Genomic DNA, 21,401 nt, shown 5'->3' with positions numbered 1-21,401 from the left:
AATTCAATAATTATTTAGATAAAGATTGTTTAAATATATCTTTTAGTAAAGGAAAAGATAGATTAAATTATTTTAATATATTAGATTGTTATATTTTTTTAAAGATATTAGTATAATAATATATTACATTGGATAAAGATAATAAAAATAAGATATGAAGAAATATTAGTTAAACAGATCTTAAAAGATATAATTTCAAATTACGTACAACACTTATATAAGATAGACAATACTTTTTTCTAGAATCATACAAATAAACAGTCTCCCTTGACATTAGTGGGTTGCTTAAGGATTGAGAAAAATGAAGAAAGCGGAGAAATTCTATTCTATTGAGGCAAAGATAATGAAAAAGTCAAATTACTTACTTCAAGAGGTAAGTAAAACATGTACCTTTTCAAAACTTACATGATATAATTCTTTTAAGAGCAATTTTCTTTTATTGTGTTCTAGATATAAAGAAATCAAGACTAATGATATTTCTTTTAGAGAATAATTATAATTTGTTGAAGTTTAAGTACTTTATATTTCTTTTATTATGATATCATATATTGTAATACCTTGTGATATTTTATTTTTAATTTGTGAAAATATTAGAAATTATTTATTTCCCCCACTAAGAAATTTTTTTGGATATGTCACTGGTTAAGGAACATAAGCTGCTACCATTGTGTCGATAATTATTGGTAAAGTTTATTATCATTTAATTCTACTAATCATTTTAATTTTTTCTCTCTAAAATATCCTTTATTAGAGCTTGATATAAAAAATAGTTGAAGGATATTTTTTTAGAATGATATCATTAAATAGAGTGAAATAGTTAAAATTTATATATATTTAAGTCCATCAAACTTTTTTTCTTATAATTAAATCTAGATCCAACAACGGTTGATATAAATGATAATGACTTATGTAATTTAATCAAGTGGTTCAGGGTCTGAATCTTAGTTGATCATTGAGTATGACATAAATCATGTTGAGAGTAAAATACACACCTTATATATGCTCACAGTTCCCAATAAAAATTAATCGCTGCTTCCCACAAGATTATTTCATACATGTTGAGGAAAAAAAAAATCTAGATAGAGTACTATTCTTTTTTTTTTTTTTAATTTGGTAAGCTTAAGGGCAAAACACCCAAGCTAAAAACCTCTATAAAAAGGGATAGAGAGTGTCAACCAAAAGCATCAAATATACAAAATGAGGTATAAAATCAAAAACCTGATTGAAGTCCAAATACAAGGAAAGGCCATGCTTTGCAAAAGCATCCACACTTTGGTTTGCTTCCCTAAACCTACGATCGAAAGAAACAAATTCCCTTCCCCTAGCCAAGAGATTTATCTGCCTCACAATGGGATAACAGGGATGATTCGAACTACAGCCTTGGTTATTAAGTCTGACCGCAATGAGGGAGTCAGATTCGAGAATGATTTGCTGGAAGCCCCTCTGGCAAGACCATTGAAAATGCCAAGAAGCTCGGCTTGAGTAATGATCGAGCAAAAATCAAGTCTGGCGAAGAAGCCTACAATAAAACCACCGTCATCATTCCTTATCACACCTCCACCAACCTACTCTTAGGAACCACTGTCGCATCAATGTTAACTTTAATGAAATGTTCCTGGGGAGGACTCCAAGTCATGGAGTTATTTACTACCCTACTCATTCTCTTAACTCGGCCTTTGTAAGGAGTAACTTGTGTTAGTGATATACGAAAGCCAAGTTTGTTTTTAATCCTTTTAACAATTGTCACTTGTTGCCCAGCTTATTTTTTTGCCATCTTAGTTGGATCTTTGTGAGTTTCTTTTCTTTTCTTTTTTTTTGAAAGATGTCATTGCAAGGAGTTGTTCGTTAGCATTTTAGGAAAGTTAAGCTTGCTTTTGGTCATTTTTTAACTCGTTCTTTAGATTGATGAATTTCATTTGATCATAAATGAAAATCTTTAAGAAAAATGAGATTCTCGCATTCAAGGAATAGTTCCTTTTTGAGTTATTCCAAAAATGCATTGTCTCATTGTCGACATAAATCTTGGATGATTTATTGTATTGACAAAAAATAATTAAATAGTTATTATATTTTAAATAGAGAAATTTGACCTAACCCAACCTGCTTCAGATTAGCAGATTGAACTGTAACCCAATCCATTCGTAGTTTGTATAGGGGCTGTTGCATGCTCCCCTCCCACTATTGGGCTTTGCTAGGTGCACCAGACATATTGCTTGTGCACCCAACAATAAAATAAAATTTTAAAAATACCCTTAAGTATTTTTTATTTTTATGGATTATATATTTCATATATCTTATATGGATTATGTGATCTGTATGAATCATACCGATCACGTAATCCGTATGAGTTAACTCATACAGATTACGTGATCTGTAAGTGTTTTCTTTTAAATTTTTTTCAAAAATGTTTTTTTAATTTGTTAATAAATTAATTTTTTAATAATAAATATTTTTTATTTATAAAAAATATACGAATTAAATAATTCGTATAAGTTATATAAAAAATTAATTGTTACAAAATTTATTTTTAAATTTACATGCGCATTAAATATACATGATAAATTTTAGTGTTAATAACTTGAAAGTCACATGTTCAACATTTATAATATACGTAATTCATACGAGGCTTACGGATCAACTAATCCATATGAACCCAATCTGTAAACCTTACAGATCAACTAATTCGTATGAGACTTACGGATTGGCTGATCCGTATCCCTTTTACGGAAGAGCAAAATGAAAAAATCGTGAAATTGCTGGCCACTATTACTTACTGCATTTTCCATTGCATAATGGAAAGCCAGCCCATTCCAGAATGTAAATTGCATCTACAATGGGCTTCCCATAATGCAGGAAGTTTTACCCTTGTACTGGTTATGCATGTCCACCCATCAGGCCGAACTTGTTTGGACATCCCTAGCTTTTTTAAAAGACAACTACGTATAAAAAACAGAACAATCGGACAGTACCACCCTTGATTCAGGGGTGGGTGTCATTACGAATTTAGGAATTGAAAATTTCGGAGTGGTTGGTAATTGACCTGAGTTGAGTTTATGAAATGCCTTTTTGTCGGTAGTTTGTCAAATATTTAAAATAACTTTTGTACAAGCAAATAACAACACAACTCATATAATTTGCCTTGCATGCCAAACCCATTCTCTAATGAAAGTTCATTTTTTTATTTATCATTCAACAATTTTTATCAACTAAAGCTTAACCTAAGGGCAAAAATAACCAGTATTCTGACACCGAAAATAAAATTTCGAGCCATTTTTAAAATTAGTCTCCCCAAAATTCTAATACTCAAACATGTAAAAGTTGAAGAAACTAATACACAGGTTACCTTATTTTTCCACTACCCTTTACTTGGCTAGTTGTCTTTTGGCCAGGGTGAGGAAAAATATACGGCTTTCTCTCCCAATCATTGAGTCACTTTCTTTGCTATGCACATTTTCACTCCGTTATCAGCTGTCTGAATTTCTGAATCATATCTCTTTATCAATAGAAGTGTCCTTTAAGTCTCATAATTCATCCTTCACATCCGTGCTGCTGCTTTGGCTCTCCTTGACATAGGAACTCTCACTCCCGGTTTTAGCAGTTGAGGTTGGTTTCTGGAGCTGGAATGGGATTGATGCATGTTTCCTGAGGAACTTATAAAAGGCTTTCACTGTATGATCCACATCAACAGGAATCTGCATATACAATGAAACAGATACATATTAGATCATCTAGTGATACAGTGCATGCTAATCCAGGATAGCTGAATAGAAAAACTGTGCGCTGTCATTTAATAATCACACACAGGGTCAGAACTCTTGTTGCCTGCTGGGAAGAAGAGAAGGGTGGGGAATCCATCAGACTGCAAAGTGGAGAACATAACTCGGTTAGTACTCAACATTCATGAAAATTCAAAACATACCAAGTGTTAGAGCAAATGCAAATTATTGATAATAGCAACAGCACAAACTATAGTATATTCTGTCAACATCTAGTTTAAATTTGGGTTTACCTTGGCCCTGGGATGCTCATTTGTTGTTCCGTCCATCTTGGCTATAACAATAGACTCAATGCTGCGAAGATGTTTAGCAAGCTTGTTGTATGTTGGTTCCAGGGCTTGGCAGTGACCGCACCAGGGTGCATAAATCTAATATTACAACAACCATCGATTAGATTAACACAAACAAGCTGCACATGGAAATATATAACTTGGAAACTAACGGATTTGAATTGTACCTCAAGCAAAACATCCTTTGACTCATCCAAAACAATTTCATCAAAGTTATTCCCAACAACTATTTTCACATCACCGTCATTCTGTCATCAAGTTAGCAAATGTCAGACACGAAAAATCTGGCCAACAGAACATGGATGTACAACAAAATAACTTACACTTTCAGGAACTGGATCAGACTTAAGGAAAGGTTTTAGCTTTTCTTCAAGGAAATCATTCCCAAATGCCTGAGAAAAAAATAAAGAATACAAATTTTTAGCCACAATCTGTTCCAAGCCTTTCTAAAACATAGAAGAAAGCATTTATGCATGTTCCAAGAAGTAAGAGAAGAGTACCGTAATTGTGTCAACAGTCAGCTCCTCATCAAGCAAAAATTTTCTTCCATCATCGTTTCCTGTATATGCAAGTACCTATATTGGGAATTTCATCAGTTACCTAATTTACTTCCTATTTGGCTATTTTGAATCTAACAACTTAACATTAGAAGAATCTTGTGACTCAACCACTAAAATAAAATTAAGAAAAAAGGGGAAATTATTACTTTGGGACCATTCCCAGTGATACCAAAATAATCTGCAACAGGCTTTCCTACATCTTCATTATCCAATTCCACATGAACAAAGATCAGCTGCAACAGATCAACGTACAGTAGAAATACATTATTGACCAAAACTAAATATTTTGGGGGGAAGGGTGGGTGAAAGAGTTATAATTATTAAAAGTAAGAAAAAGAAAACTAAAATTTATGATTTCTTAATTTTTAAATGATAAATGGGACTATTTTGAGAAAAATGTATGAATGAACAACAGAAAGAAAGATCAAATTTGAAATATCTGAAGATTCAGCACTCAGCATTAGCAATATATACAATTTGTCTAGACTATAGATAAAGAATGCAATGACAGTGTGTAAAATACTAGTATATGTAAGGAAATATACCTTCCCCTTGAATTTTTTTGCTGCTTCTTTAAATACTGGAACAAACTTCTCTGTATCATTTGAAGTCACAAACAGCAACAACTAAAAGTGAAATTTTAACATACAACAAGGTTAGAAGTCTGTCACGATTCCATTCACAAGGAATATTTGTTCCTAGATTGACAATACAGAAATATAAGTAATTACCTGTTTCTTGATTTGACTTTCAAAGATTACCGGGGCACTTTCTCTTGTAAAAATTGTAACCAAAGGAAGCTTGTTGGAGGTTACAAAATCGGCTATTTCAGCTTTTACAAATTGGCCATCTGCAGAGATAGGGTGAAATATATCTAAGTTTCTGACTTAAAAAGAAAAAAACAGAATGTCTACTTTTTTTTTCAAAGGGAAAGGAGGGAGAAGTAAAAGGAACAGACCAAAATGGTTCAATTTCTCTTCCTCTTTCTTGAGCAAGATCAAAGCAGGCCGTTTAACACTCGGATCAATATGGAAAAGCTTCGCCACATCAGCTACCACAGTTTGATAAAAATTGACATCATCCTCAAGCTTTGATGCTGCAGCTAGTTCGTCACTCTCCGTACCCTGCACATTATAACAGGGATAAGCATCAAACCTAACAACCAACAGCATCCTATCAAAAGCTCAGATCCTCTAAGTCTAATCTAGAGATCACCAATGATCAGCGGCAAACGGCCCTATATATTACACTGATTGATTAGGAATTGAAGCAGTGTATCACTGTATCTAATTTGTACACAAAACTTACCATAGTATAATCATGATAAACATAAGAGAAAACGGTCAATGCATTGGATTTACATTGTTGTCCAATTGCAAACAGCCACGTACAGTAAGTCTGTTGACTTTAACAACAATTACCTTAAAAGCCATACCTATCATGATTTTTTATTTAATCCATTTCCACTATAAGTGGATAGAAATTAAACTCTAAACATAAACACTTAATTACCAAACAAATCCAAGTAGCAAATAACATTTGAAAACTTACAACTAAAGAGTTAAGGAGGCCCAAAACAACTTTGCTTTCAGCTGTCAATATGCGTTCAGCATCATCCACCGTAGTTATGTTGGACACACCAGGCCCTATCTTCTTCTTAATCCATGTCACTATAGCGTCTCTGCATTGCAATGCAATAAAAAAAGTCAAACAGTCAACTCCAATTGAAAATTCAAAAAGCAATGACACTTAATTGAGAGTAAAATTCAAAGATCCAAAACATGCAGTGAGATTTACTTGGTTCTCTGGCCAGTGTAGGGCTTGTGGACCCCATCGACGAAGAAGAAGACGGTGGGGAAACCCTGAACGTCGTACTCGTTCGCCAGTTCGTTTTCGACGGTGGCGTCGACTTTGGCGAGAACGACGCCGTCGGGCTTGAGCTCGGTGGCGGCGGCGGCGTACTCTGGCGCGAGGGCCTGGCAGTGGCCGCACCAGGGGGCGTAGAACTCGACCATGATGAAGCGGTTGTTCTCGACGACGGTAGTGAAGTTGCGCTCATTCAAAACGACGACGTCCTTGTCATCCACCTCGAACGCCTCCTCCGTCGAGTGGTCGAAGCCTGAGAAGTCGCCGAAGTCGCCGTCGTCGTCGCCGTCCTCGTCGAACCGGTCGGGATCTGGAAAATGGCCGTGGTGCGAAGTGGCGGCGGCGTCATCGGGTTCCTCGAGGAAGCTGAGATCTTCGTCGTCATCGTTGTTGTTGTCGTTTTGAGGGGGGATTTTATCGCAGAGAGTGAGGGAAAGGGAGGAGAAGAGAAGGAGAGTGGCGAGAGAGAGCGAAACGATGAGTCGTTTACGACTTAGCATTGTGATATGTGTGTAGATGGGAATTGGGATCAAGATCGATCGAAACGCCGGGAGAATGTAGCTGAAGTTGGAGTTAGGAGTTAGTATAGTGAGTAAATTAATTCACTAACATGAGTTGTCGGTCTTGAGTCTTGACCAACATCTCTATCAACTGTCCTTGGACTAATACTATATTTGTATTGATCGAAAGAGATGCCATATAAAAAATAATGGAATCCATCTTTATTTTATTATTATGTAATAGAATTAAAAATTATCTCATCTCACTTCTTTTAAAATTAGAAAGAGCACAATAAATGTAATTAATAAAGCAAGATGAACTAGGCTTTCTATTTCTTATTTTACCAATTTAAATAATAAAATATAATATTGTTATATTTCATTTTTTTCAATCATTTCAAATATTATACTATTGTAACAAGTATAATATATAGCTATATGTCAAAATTAGCTCATAAGTTACTTTAAAGGCCATAAGTAAATCAAAGCATAAAAAAGGCTATAAGTTAATATACTTCAAAGGTTATAAGTTAGTTGTTTGATAAAAATTAAGAGTTTATAAGTTAGTATATTAAATCATATATAACATAAAGAAATACTAGTGAATAATGTGTATAAATTATTGTAAATTTTTTAATATTTGAATATCAATAAATTATTGGTTTAAGTATCATTGAATTTAATTTTTTCAAGTAAAATTTCAGATTTAAAAATTATAAATAAAAATATATTAGTTATTGAAAGAGAAAAATTCATTAAAAGTGATTATTCAAATCTTTAATGAATATTAGTTATTAATAAACTTGTTAGATACTTCATATAAAAAATATAATAATAAAAAATATTCCTGAATGTGATTTTTGTGGAAAAGATGTAAACGATAAACCTTATTAATTGAATAATTGATAATTGATAAATAAGATAGAAAAATATATTAATTTTAATGGTCATGCATTGATAATATAAAATATCTATATATCATTAAATTATACTTTATTATTAATATGACTTTTGAAGTAATTATCTAAAAAATATTAAATTTATTATATATGATAAATTATGATTCAATAATCATATATCATTTTTTACACAGTGTATAATTTTTTTTCCTTTTATATGATAAAAAATTGATTGATACTTAAATGTATTATTAATTATTAATTACATGGTGTTCAAGTGCATGATTTGGGCGCACGGTGGTTTGGGCAGTCCAACAAACAGGCCCGAGTGGAGAAGCAAGTGGCGAATACGACGTCGTGGGGGTAGCGAAGCCTATTTCCGAAGCAAGATCGTGGACGTCGTTGGGGGGTCAGACAGCGCAATTGAAAGCTCAGAAGCATTGTTCCGATAAATCTTCGCAGGAAAACAAAACAAAAGGGAAAGGATGATTAGCATTCTGAGCCAGGTATGTATTCCTATCCTCTAACATAATCAATTTCGGGTTCTGTTTTTCGTTTCAATTCAAAAGTAAGAAATTTAGCGGTGGATTTGGGTTGGGAATAGGAACGGCTTCTGGGAGCTTCGTTGGGAGTGGTATTAACGGGGGTGGTTGTGTTTGAGCAACGCAGATACATCTACGCTTCTATTTCCGATTCCCAATCTCAGGTACCACGTGCCTTCTCTTCCTTCTTCTTCTTATTCCTCTCTGTATTCAAATTATCTGATTGCATAGATGGATTCACAGATAGGGCTGTTCAATTCGAACTAAACTGAACTGCGGCTAACAGTTCGTCCGAACTGAACTGAATTGTCAAACAGAGTTCAGGCCAACTGAACCGAACTATTTTAGAGGCGGTTCGAACCGTTCCGAACTCCTCCAAATTCTTCTGAACTGCTTCTTCGAACTATTCAGAACTGCTTTGAATTGTTTCGAATGTTTTTAAGGGTCATTTGTTTTGAACACGTATATGAGATGAAAACGTTTTTTTTTAATTAATTTGTATTTTAAATACTCCAACATTAAAAATATTTATTACATTTAGAATACAAAAATATAATCAATGCTTTAAAAAAAAATTACCACTTTTCCTAGGAATTGATATTAACATTTTCCTCTCCTAAAAAATAATATTTAGATTTGGTTTTTTTGTCAGATATTAACAATTAGTTGATCGAACTTATTGTGTAGTTTGGTGAATGCAAAAATACAAGTTTTGGTGCAGAGTTAAGCAACAAAAAAATGGATGGAAAAGGTGGCGAATTCAACATAAAAGGAATAAGGAAGTGGAATGAATTGAGCTATCACACGGACACAATTCGAGAGTGGATGTTGTCATGTGATTTAAGTTTTTTTAAGAAGCAGTTTTCATTTTGGTTCACAGTTCAGTTAACTGTTAATTTAGAAGCAGATCAGCTTTTATTGAAAAAAGTTCAGTTCAGTGTCGGTTCAGTTCAATTCAATTTTTTTTTGCCCACCCCTATTAACAGATACTAGATAGACAAAAGTTGTTGTGTTGGGGAAGCAAAGTATACATCAATGTGTTTTAATCTGGGCTATAATGAATGTTTGTAATTCTAGTAAAATGTGCTTTTAGGAGAAAATTTGATTTATGTTTGCTACAATACTAGGCTTTTTTTCTTTTCTAAAATCATATTTATGGTATATAGGTGTGCATTTGGGGAGCTGGAACATTCCCTTGAAAGTGCACTTTGTCACTGAAACCACCTTGCTGCTACCATTTTTATGTAGTTGGCTATACTATCTCACTTCACTGTATGGAATGATTCAAAGTGAAAGATGGAATTGTACACAATGTTCATGTCTGTCTTTGTGCATGATGTGAAGTTTTCTGGAGAATAATTATATATGATGAGATATAAGATGCATATAACCTTTTTTTTTTTAATGAAGCCATGTATATATGCATCAGCATCATACTGTAGCATGGTTTGTTTTATTATGGTTGCCAAACTTACAATTTTATACTGGAAGTTGATAAATCCCAACTCACTTTTACACTCCCTTGCACAATAATTTGAACTTTAATGTGTTTTATTATTCTTATTTCTTATGCTTGGAAGAATTGCCATCTAATTCAAACTCCACATGCCCGAGTTACATTATATTTGGAATACTGGGCATTCAATCTACATGTATTGTCACCCTTGACTTAAAACATTTTATTTTGGTTTGACACTTTTAAAATCTAACCTTTCGGCTCTCATGCTCTACTAGGTTAAAGAACCTATATTTGGGAAGAAGTCGCGTTCTGAATTTTCACATTTATGGAACAAAACTGTGGATCAGACATTTGGACCTTTGATAAAGTCTCTCAGCTCACGTGGATGGTAGAAATTTTATGAGTGATTTTATTTTTAATACAATCTCTTGTAATTTTGATTTCAAAACATACAATACTTGGCCTTTTATTTTTTCCTTGACATTCTAAAGTGTTTGTTAAATGGTTGTGCTCATGGGCAGTGCTGACAATGTTTAAAGACCAATGTAATGTTTTCTGCAAAACTTTTGTGTTGCTTTAATATATGAATCAAGATACCTGATTTTTCTTCCTTGGAGCACTACTAATTTATGAATATGAGAATTTACTTACATTGTCTCTATGAGTTGGGGTTCTCTTAGCATGTTATAGTTGTCTGTTGTCAATAAAAGTGTAAATTGCACTTAATGATTCATACACTGATCGGCATTGTCTTGATGTGATTCTACTACCGCTTGGGAGTTTCCACAGTTCTCATGTTCAAGTTCTAAGATAGAATATCAATAGATCCTAAAGAATAATCCATTTCAATATTGTTTTGATTTTGGTTCAAATACTTCAAAATATAAATTACTTCATTTAGGATGTCAAATATTGAAATCTGACAATCTGGCTTTTTGTCTTTTGTATTTGTTTCCTTATAAAATTAATCGTAAATATAACTCTTCTTTATAAGTAGAAAATATATAGGGGCAAGAATTTGTGCAGAAGAATATTTATATTCCTATGTGCCTGACTTTCAGGTTCCAGCTATATAGTTTACGGTACTAGCTGATATTGGTGTGATTGATTAAAGGGATAAGATATGGCCGTAGGTCTAGTATCACAGACAAGAAGCCTCTCAAAACTCAGAAAGTGTTTGTGGAATTTGATTTTATTGCGTGTCTGCTTGTAATGGGTTCAGGATTCATGTTCATGGCTTATTGTATGTTGAGAAATGCTTCTAACACTTTTTGACGCACTCTTCTATTGAGTAATATTCATGTACGTCCCACCAAATATGTGGGTCAGATAATTTCAACCAGTCAACCAGTAAGAGTGTTTTTGAAAGAGTTAAGAGAGTGTGTTATTGGCACTCTTCTTGTATGTTTGATACCATCCAGATTCTGTGATAGACCTGCTATTTTGTATCTGATGTTGCTTCACATTGAATTTATCTTATTATTTTCAGTAGTTAGTAAGAAATTGGAAACATGTGTCTATGATAATTGTGAAAACATCCAAATTTGATATCAATCTCTATCACAATGGTAGTTACATTGTTAACCATAAACAACGGGAGATGGAACTAGTGCTAAGAAATAAGAGAGTGAGATACATATATATATAGTTAAGGAAACGATTTTTTAGGAATTTGGGCAAAGTGAAAGAGTATTTATATGCTTTGTTCTAAGCTGAGATTTTGATGTGATTAAAGAAAGCACATCAAGCATGAGATTGAACACTGTTACTGGCTCGACTCATGTTGGCTTGGCGAGTGACTTTTACATAGTAGATTCCCATAGCTAAAAGCACAGCAAAAGCAATAGCAGTGATAATGCCAGCTACACCCCCACCTCCTATTTGTTTCCCACCTTTCTGCGTTGTTGAAGCTTTGTTTTCATATATTTGAGTGGCATCCACTTGAGCTGCTAGAGGCAGTGGTGAACATTTGGATGCAACACACGGGTCTTTGTTCTCAGGCTTTTGAGCATTGGGATGAAAGAAGTCATATGCTGCTGGTGGAAAAGCTACAGGGCTCTCGTAAACAAGCCCGTGAGGTGCCCTTTCTTGGCCTCTGGCAATAGAGAGAAGTGCTAAAGAAATGAGGAAGAGGAAGGACAAGCCAATGGGACTCATGGTTGTCTCTTTGGTTTTGCGTAAATGACTTGGAAGCAGAAAAGGAGATAGCTTTTGGATAAAACTTGTAGGTGATTGCACTGGCTTTTATAAATGTGTTGAGGTTCTGAAGAAGTGGTTGTTCCTTGGACAGATGAGGAAGAGGGGACATAATTGTGGATTTTGCTTTCAACGGACCCCAACCCCAACGTTGAAGCCTTTGCAATTCCCAAATTGCCCGTGGTTATATGTTAATTAAGTACATCAATGGTTGCACAATGACACCCCTTTAAAGATTGTATTCATTGGTGCAGCAGTGGCATTACTGTCATAAAAGTTCTTATAACAACACAAGCTTATTGCTTTATTTTATTATCTTAGAGGTGACTCTAAGAAAAAATGATGCTTGTACTTGAGGAATAATGATGCTGATGCCTTTTTGGGGGAGTAGTAGGGAGGGTTAGCTCGCAAAAATTTTAAGTAGGGAAGGCTCATTAATTTCATCTCACAATAAGAAAAAAAATCAACTTCAGCTAAGATTTCTAAGAAAATTATGTCACCAATGGATTGTCCTATAATCGAAAGTACTCACATAACCAAAAGGACCACACAGGCAATCGACAAAATAATGCTTATACTTGAGTAAGAACTAGAGTACTTATTTTTTTCATGGTTGTGCTCGAGTGTCTTACTCTAATGCATACAATACTTTGTAAGCAATAAGCAGGGACTAGTGGATAAAATCATGAAACATTAATTTCCATCCTTACACAATTAGAGCATTAATCATCCACCTTGAGAGACAGGGAGAAATCTGCATATGTGCATAGTATTAAAGCATCTGGGTATTTCAATATGATATTAGTATTTCAATCTGCCTCATTATTTAGTTTTTAGTACCCTTATTAAAAAAAATTCTAATGTAATTATAAATTCATTTAAATATTCAGATGAGATACCAATAAATGAGAATCATGTTGAAACAAATAATTAAGACTTTCTTATTTTTATAAAGCTACAAATATTTTGTGACTAACCAAAGCACATCTAATATGAAATGAAAGGTGTAATTGTTATGTTACATCTTATAAACTCACTCTCCCATCCATGGTCTGTCCACACGTGTTACTGTGTTAATAATCAAATCCTAGTTTAAAAAAAAGCTCGTGAGGAAGAGGCTTAATTAATAACCGTGCATATTATTATTAAGTAGTAAGTGAAAAGTTTTATGCTTTGCTTTCTCGCTAAGTGGAAAACTATAAGTAATTAAAGCATAAGGTTGGCTTAGCTTAGAGGGGCAGTAAAGGCCCTTGCTGGCCTGCCCCGTCACATTATTGCGAAGGCACAAAACGCATGCAAGAGCCTAATAGCAAATGCATTCTAGTTTGTTATTCTTCCTACTCAGCCACACACACTAAATGTGCAAATCATAGTGATGTGAATTCAAAAATCATGTCACCTCCGTGCTTTCTCTCCTTTTGTATCACTTTGCTCGCTTCTATCATATGTCTTGGACAGAAAGAGTGGATGATTTTTGTGACTCTCTTTAATCCTTCACCATGGCATGACAGTGCCAATATTAACTCTAGCAGTGAGACAAAATCAATTTTTTTTTTATAAATAAAATCACCTATAAGTCTCACCTATAATTTATATCTTTTGATTCATATAGTTTTAAAAAGAATATAGTAAATGTTTTCAACACAAGTTTTTAGAGTAAAAGACCAACTTATCTCTTGGACTAAACAAAATATAAAAAAAAATATTTGGGTTTCATTCAAGTTCTTAAAGTTAATCATTTTATTATTGTTTTGTTGCCTAAATATATGTTATTATCCTTGGACTAGGAACAAAAATAACAAAAAATGTCAATTTTGAAGACTTAAATGAAATCCTAAAAATGATTTAAAATTTATTTGAATTTTCTTTAGTTTCAACCATAAAATTATTCATTTACTTCTTTAAATCATTAAGTATATTTTATTTATATCTTATTTAATGAGTATGAACTTGCTCTCTTCTTCTTGGAATTGCTCCCTAGTAGTTAAAGCATCAAGTGTCATGTAACACATAAGATGTGAGAGAGAAGAAGCATTTTGACCTTGTTTGTCTTACGAATTAAAGAAAAGTTTGACAGATAAAGCTAGTTTCATTCTTGTTATAAGCTTTAAGAAATAATTTTTGGATTATTATATAACTTTAATTTTTCATTTTCCAGAATTTCCCATTTATAGAACTAGATAGATTCCCACTAAGGTTGTTATTTTAATTTTTATCTTATTTTCATACATCTTTACCTCCACTAAAAAAAGAGAAAAATGATATTCAAGTGAGAAAAAAAGGAAATTTATTTTTTAAACACCAGTAATTTTATTTTTTATTTTTTGTTTAAATTATTTTGAATTTTAAAAATATTCATATAAATATTAAAATGTAACTAATTTTTTTTAAATATATTCAAAAATATTATTCCTAAAAATATGATTCATGAAAACAAACCACCTTCATTGGGAATTATAAAAATATCTTCCCTAGAGATATAAGCAAAGATTTCAGTCCATCCATTCTTCCAGAGAATATAATAAGTAGATGTAAAAGAAGATAAAAGTGATTAAAATAGCAAATGATGGAGGATGACATGTATGTTGTTGCCACTAGTTTGTGCTTGGTACAATTTATATTTTTTTTTATCTTTATATTTGAAAATAAGATGCTTTAGACAAAATAATTGTCATCAAAATAATCACATGAGTAATCACATGATTTGTGCATACTACACTTTATATGCAAAAATATATAAGAAGGATATCTCTTGTCTTAGGATGCGTCCTGATCCAACCTAAAGCTAATTATAAAAAATAATAATTATCAAATAAATTATCCTTAACTTATACTCTTTGTTTATGTTAATTATATACAAAAAATATAATAATATTTCAGTTAATTAAATTAAATTCTTTAATTTAATTATTAAATAAATTATTTTTTTTTGCAAAGATTAAACCACTTGTATGTGTGACTTATAGATTCAATACTAAACTGATAGTAAATTAACCATAATTAATCTAGTAATTATGGTAAGCTTAATAACACTCCTTAATGTAAAATTTGTTACCTTCAAGAACTAATAAAAGAATAATATTAAGGTATAATACAGTATTATCCATGAATGACTTAAGAAACCTTTTTTTCTTTCATTTAATTGTCGGACCAAGATCTTAAGTTTACCATAGAGTTGAAACTAGTTAGTTGATGGATTCCTTCTTAATTAATCATTAATACAAATGTTTAATCATGCATTTGTCTAGGTCATTGATGGAAATAACAACTTTTACGAGGTTACCTATGATGATGAGAATTACATTTTAGATTGTGGGATCACCTTATTTTGAACTTGATTTAATGAAGTGTTTTGATTCCTGGATCTATGATAGTATTAATTAAATTTTCATTTCCTATTTTTTTATAGTCATTTATAGTATCTATCTACTTATTTGAGTGAGTTACAAAGTTAGAATGGTGTAATAAAAAAAATTGAATATTCATGAATTATTATGAAATTTTTTGAGTTAGTTACTGAAATGATAGATTAACTAGGGTATGATTGTTTTACCTTAATTAATATCTTTGAATCTGAGTCATGATATGTATATTTTAAAAGAAAATTTTATCAGGAATATTAGTCATACTTCGGTTTCTTTTCTTCGTAAATACACATTTTTTTTTTCAATCTACACTACTTTGTAATTTAATTTCCAATATACACTAATTGGGACTTTCTCTATCCTTTTTGTTTTTTTAATTTAAAATATAATAAAATAAAATATTATATTATATAGATACTCATAACCGTTAAATATGAGCTATTTTTGATAATAAAATATATTGAAAATATATTTAAAGATATTTAATTAGCAATTGTTTTATGTTACTCGAATCAATGTGGTTAATGTGGTCCTGGTCCAAAGAGAAAGAGGACGACAAAGGTTCGTCCCGCATTCCTATTGAGAAGAAAATGTAGAAAAAAAAATATGAAATTTGGTGACAACATGATCATGACAGGATTGTCCTATCATATCATATCTCCATCTTAAGTTTATTTTTTCCTTTAGCCAAATGTAATTGTTTAAACATTGTATTAATAATGCAATATAATGTTCTTCGGTAAATAAGTTGTTGAATAAAAAGTCTTCTCATCTTTTAAGTAAATCTAATGAAATAAACAAACTAATTATATTTAGTAATATAATTATATTAAAAATAATTATATTAGAAAATTCAGATTTAAATAAAAATATTCACCTAAAAAATATGTTAAGTAAATTAAATAATAAAATAAAAATAATTATATTTAATAATATCATTTTCTTAAAAAAATTAAAAAAAATTAAAAAATTTATTTTAATAAATAAATAATTTTAAAACCAATTAAAAAAATTATATAATATAATATTTTTAATTAAAAAAAACAAAAAGGAGAGAGAAAGTTTCAAATAATGCATATTGAAAATTAAATTGTAAAGTAGTGTAGATTGAAAAAATAAAAGAGAGAGGCGTATTTACAAAAAAAAACCTCATCAACAATTTTTGTAAGAAAAAAATTAAGGTGAAAATTTAAATACACATTTGTTAGAATTAGAAATGAGAATAGCAATTATTTATCTCTAATTTCAGACGGATGCATTGAAGATGGAACAATTCCATATATCTTTGGTAGACATCATATAGTTTTTTTCTTCAATTGTTAGAGACAAATATTTTTCTCTAACTAGAGATAGATTATAATTTTCATCTTTGAATATTTAAAAGCACAACTTTTATTGTCGAAATTCCTTCTCTAAATCAATTATAGAAAGAAAAAACTTACAAAAGATGGAAATAAATCAGTGACAGAAGCAACGGAAAAAGGAAATAATAGATAGAAATAGGTTCATTTCGGTTTTGTGCTGACACAATTACTCCAAAGCTGCGTTACAAGTGTTCTGGTCCATGTTCTCATCTCAATGGTCCAATCATCCTAATAAGAATAGGCCCAAATTCACAATTTTTAAAACCAAATCATGAAATGACCTTTATTTTTCTGAAGTTGTTAGGGCAGGTTTGTAATTTGCAAGCCATTTATATTATCACTTGGGGGTCAAAAAAATTATATAATAAAATTATGATTTCTTGCTTACTTGGGAGGTAAAAAAATTATATAACAAAAATATGATTTCGGTTTATAATTGTATAATAAAATTATGTTTATATTGTAATTTGTTTTTTCACCTCCTATGTAAGTGATGGAATCACAATTTTATTGTATTCATGTCAAAATGACATTTTTGGAATATTGTTAAAAGACACACATGTGGATAGTGTCAATAAAAAAAGTGATAGTGCCAATAGCAACTCCTTAATTTGCATAGTTTGTGTTTTTTTTTGGTTTTGTGTCGTTTTTTTTCCTCTACCGCAGAAAAAAAAATGGCCTTGATGAGTTACCTGAGAAATAGCACAACACAGTATTCCCGCCCACATGCAATTACTGCACCACATCATTTTGCCCTAAATGTCCATGCACACATAAGTACTATATATTATGAGAAGAAAAGCTGGTTAATTATGTGTGAAGGGTTTGGTGAGGGAAAGTAACACAAGCAGGTATCCAATGCCTCTTCTCTTCCCTTTCAAGATCAGATTAAATAGTAGTGTATGGACCACGTACCCTAGTTGAACTTTTTGACTTCAATCCAACTATGATAGTGTGACCTTCTGTATCAATTTCCCTCTAATATGTAATTGTTGGTTTTAATTTGAGGAAAAAGCCTAAGAGAGAGAAAAAATAATAGAGAAAAAATGTTAATTTTATTTGGAACAATTGATAAGAAAAAATAATAGAGAAAAATGTTAATTTTATTTGGAACAACTGATAAGAGATTTTTTTTATTGAATAAGTCTCATTTAAATATATTTAAATAATTGAATAAAAGATCATGTTCCATTATTTTAGAAATTATTATTGTCTACTGATAATTCAAAAATAAAATAAGGAACTAATTTAAAATTTAAAATTGACTTATTCACTAACAACACAATAACTAATTCAAATTAAAAATCAAAACTGTCTTGATAATGTCTTGATAATATCTAAGGCACGTTCAACAACACTCCTCCTTAGCTTAGAGGTGGTAGATTCTTATCTTTTTAAGAATTTCAATTTGTTGATTTATATTGCCGAAAAACTATTGCTTCCTTCACATGTGAATGAGCCTTGACATTTTCATTTTTTAGGTTCTTAGTTAGGGACTTTAAACACTTCTCATTCTACTCAATTCTTTTATCTTTCTCCCTCAAGTGTATCTTGTTGTTTGCATGCTCTTGTGCAGTAGCCGCAAATTTTTCTTTAGTTGAACTAATTTGGGACTTAAGGCCCGCTATTATAGAATTTGCTTGTTTTTCTTCAACTTTCTACCTTTTGTGAGACAATTCAGTGATATTATCTTTTATTGAAAAAAAAAATTTGTTCATCCTCTAATGGATTTAATGTAAAGCTTTTTCCTCTCATTTTTACTTTGGAAATATCCTTGTCTTCTGCATCTTTAATTAAACAAATTTTTTTTTCAAACAAGACTTTATAACCTTTTTTAACTAGTTGTCCAATACTCAACAAATTCTTATCAATTTGAAGAACATACAACACATTAGAAATGAGTTTTGTACCTCTGTTGATTGAAATCACTATAGTTCCCTTTCCATTCATAGTGATGAACTTGTCATCTCTAACTCAAACCTTTAATGTGCTTATATTGATCAGTTCCTTGAATAAATCCTTGTTGTTTGTTATGTGGTTAGTACAACCATTGTCAATAAGCCAATTTTGACTTGATTCAATACTAGAGAAACATGTAGCAGCAAACATGTACTCCTCCTTCGAATTAGAAGCCTTTGCAACTTCATTGTGTGGTTGATTCCTATTTTTGCAAGTAACAACTTCATGCCCATTTGATTACACTCACTGCACTTAGCATCAAGTCTTTTCCAACATCTGAATGGAGATGCCAATTTGTTGGCAAGGTTGATAAGATTTCTTCCAATTTTCTTTTGCATTGGTTGATGTTGAACTTGATCCCGTTCCATCAAAGTTTTTATTTTTCTTGTATTTGGTTGCATTTTAGTGCTTGGTTGGTAAAGCTCTTTCAACTGTTGATTTTTTCCTCATCAATCTTTTTTGATCTTGGGTTTGCAAGACATGTATCACCGTTGTCAAAGAGATGTTGGACAAATTCTTTGTAATCTCCATAGTGGTTATTGATGCTTCATATCTCTTAGGCATTATAACCAAAAAAATTTCAACAATTTTGGAATATGCAAATGTAATGCCTAACAATATAACCTTGTTAGCAATGCCAATCAATCTGTCCGAGTACCCTTTAATTGTCTCAGATTCCTTCATCTTTTGCACCTCAAATTCCCTCATGAGGTTTAATACTTACATGTCACGAACGTGTTCATCCCTTTCATACTTTTCCTTTAAATAATTCCAATTTTTTTAGGTGAATTGAGAGTCATGATCTTGGTGAAGATCATTTGAAAACCCCCAGTATATAGGCATGTCTTTGCCTTCATCTTCTTGGTTTTTTTTCTCCTTGTGATGCTTTAATTGAGCCATGGTGGGATTTTCAAGCAGCAGAGACATTTCATAATTCTCTTCGACAACATCCCACAAATCAAAAGATTTCATGTAGGACTTTATTTTCACATTTCAAAGGTCATAACTCTTCACATCGAAGACAAGATGAACAATTTGTGAGAAATTAGATTCAATATTCACTTCATAGGTCTTTCGAGAAGAGAGATTTAGATACAAATTGTTGATTTTAATTTGAAAAAAAAATATAGGAGAGAAGAACTAATAATAGAGAAGAACGTGAATTTTTTTTAAATAACTTACACATTTTTTTATTAAATAAGTCTCATATTTAAATACTTTTTAAATAACTAAATAAAAGATTGTATTCTATTATTTTAGAAATTGCTAATGTCTATTGACTTATTCACTAAGAACACAATAACTAATTCAAATTAAAATTTAAAACTGTCTTCACATTATGTAATTAAGGCACGTTCAACAAAAGTAATGTTTGTTTCTTCATGGGGATAATTGGTGAAAATTAATTTGTGAGTCAGGAATCAGGATGGGCAGGATCGAACTTGGTTTTATTGTTTGTAATAGAAATACGTACTTGGCACCGCGCGCTGGTGCGGATGAAGAAATTTCTTTGATGATAAAAACAAATGAAAATGGACCACGTACCCTAGAATGGTAATAAAATGGCATTACATACCCATTTCATCCCAGACAACAAATAACACACTCATTATTTCTCATGCAAAAAACAAATAAAATATCACACGATTACAGCTAGCATTTCTCAGTTCTCACACAGCATCATTTCATTCAATTTTCATCTTCTCTCTGATTCTACACACACTGACACTGGTACATATCGCACATCCTCCTCACCATAAATACACCTACCCATGCATGCATTCTGATTATTAACCCTAAAACAATTCTCTCCCTCAATAAACCTAGCTAGCCGCATTAACAGCACAGGTGGATTTTTTTTCTCTGACTAACCTCTCATAAACCAAGCTAACACTGATCGAGAACACACCTCACACACAAATTTCAGCTTGCCTCACTCTTTTTTTTTTGCTCTGAATGTTGGTTCTCTCACTAAATAATCATCCATGAACCCTCCCTCCCAGCTCCCTCCATTTTACTGCTCATTTTTCATCAACTAGTTTGTTGGTTAGCAAAACAAATGCCTATATACACACACACACACACACATATGAGGCACTCTAAACATTCGTTATTCTTCATCTCCAAATTAAACACCACCTATAAGCTTTAAGAATTTTCAGTTATTGGAGATCCACGAGCATATGAGGCACTCTAAGAATTTTCATCTCCAGCGTGGTTTTAACTTGATTAAGAAAAAAAAGTCTCGACCGAGATTGAGATGCTCTTATTAAACATATTCGGAGCATATTATCAAAAGCTTAATAATAACCACTATAACTTTAAAGAACTAATTAATAGAAAAGTATTGGTAAAAAAAGTTAATATAAAATTACTTAATTTAAATATTTTTTATAAATATGTGCCAATTAACATATGATAAAAAGATCCTAAAAAAATACGATATAAAGAAGTCAGAAATATAATTTTTTTTATTAAAAAATACAAAAGTCACTTAATCATTAACTTATTAGTAATTAACTAGCATGATTATCGATCTGTGGAACACACAAGTTAGGTAAAGAATAATAAAGGCATTTTTATTAAAAAAATATGTAAAATAAATATAAATATATATTAAAATCA

General features: G+C 31.5%; 3 protein-coding genes across 4 annotated transcripts; 1 reads left to right on the top strand and 2 right to left on the bottom strand.

Moving 5' to 3' along the window:
• Positions 1 to 3,155: 3,155 nt before the first annotated feature.
• Positions 3,156 to 7,149, bottom strand: LOC114380386 (protein disulfide isomerase-like 1-4). The gene is made up of 12 exons (XM_028339405.1): positions 6,424 to 7,149; positions 6,178 to 6,307; positions 5,585 to 5,750; positions 5,358 to 5,476; positions 5,172 to 5,252; positions 4,773 to 4,859; positions 4,567 to 4,641; positions 4,390 to 4,458; positions 4,234 to 4,314; positions 4,010 to 4,144; positions 3,803 to 3,859; positions 3,156 to 3,692 (listed from the first exon to the last, which is right to left on the bottom strand). The coding sequence occupies exons 1-12, from the start codon at positions 6,990 to 6,992 to the stop codon at positions 3,522 to 3,524; spliced, it is 1,740 nt and encodes a 579-aa protein (XP_028195206.1). The 5' UTR covers positions 6,993 to 7,149; the 3' UTR covers positions 3,156 to 3,521.
• Positions 7,150 to 8,165: 1,016 nt separating this feature from the next.
• LOC114377999 lies at positions 8,166 to 11,324 on the top strand. Of its 2 annotated transcripts, XM_028336496.1 has the most exons (4): positions 8,166 to 8,397; positions 8,496 to 8,597; positions 10,168 to 10,280; positions 10,954 to 11,324. In XM_028336496.1, exons 1-4 carry the CDS (start codon positions 8,377 to 8,379, stop codon positions 10,979 to 10,981), a joined length of 264 nt encoding a protein of 87 aa, XP_028192297.1. In that variant the 5' UTR covers positions 8,166 to 8,376; the 3' UTR covers positions 10,982 to 11,324. The 2 variants fall into 2 exon arrangements, with proteins under 2 accessions (XP_028192297.1, XP_028192298.1); XM_028336497.1 differs by lacking the exon at positions 10,954 to 11,324 and having other exon boundaries at positions 8,169 to 8,397; positions 10,168 to 10,503.
• Positions 11,325 to 11,410: 86 nt separating this feature from the next.
• On the bottom strand, positions 11,411 to 12,175 carry LOC114377998. The gene has a single exon (XM_028336495.1). The coding sequence runs from the start codon at positions 12,047 to 12,049 to the stop codon at positions 11,636 to 11,638; it is 414 nt and encodes a 137-aa protein (XP_028192296.1). The 5' UTR covers positions 12,050 to 12,175; the 3' UTR covers positions 11,411 to 11,635.
• Between the last annotated feature and the right edge of the window lie 9,226 nt (positions 12,176 to 21,401).

The sequence above is a fragment of the Glycine soja genome, chromosome 12 (genome assembly GCF_004193775.1).
Source record: "Glycine soja cultivar W05 chromosome 12, ASM419377v2, whole genome shotgun sequence".
Taxonomy (NCBI): domain Eukaryota; kingdom Viridiplantae; phylum Streptophyta; class Magnoliopsida; order Fabales; family Fabaceae; genus Glycine; species Glycine soja.
This window is presented reverse-complemented; position numbering and strand designations above follow the sequence as displayed.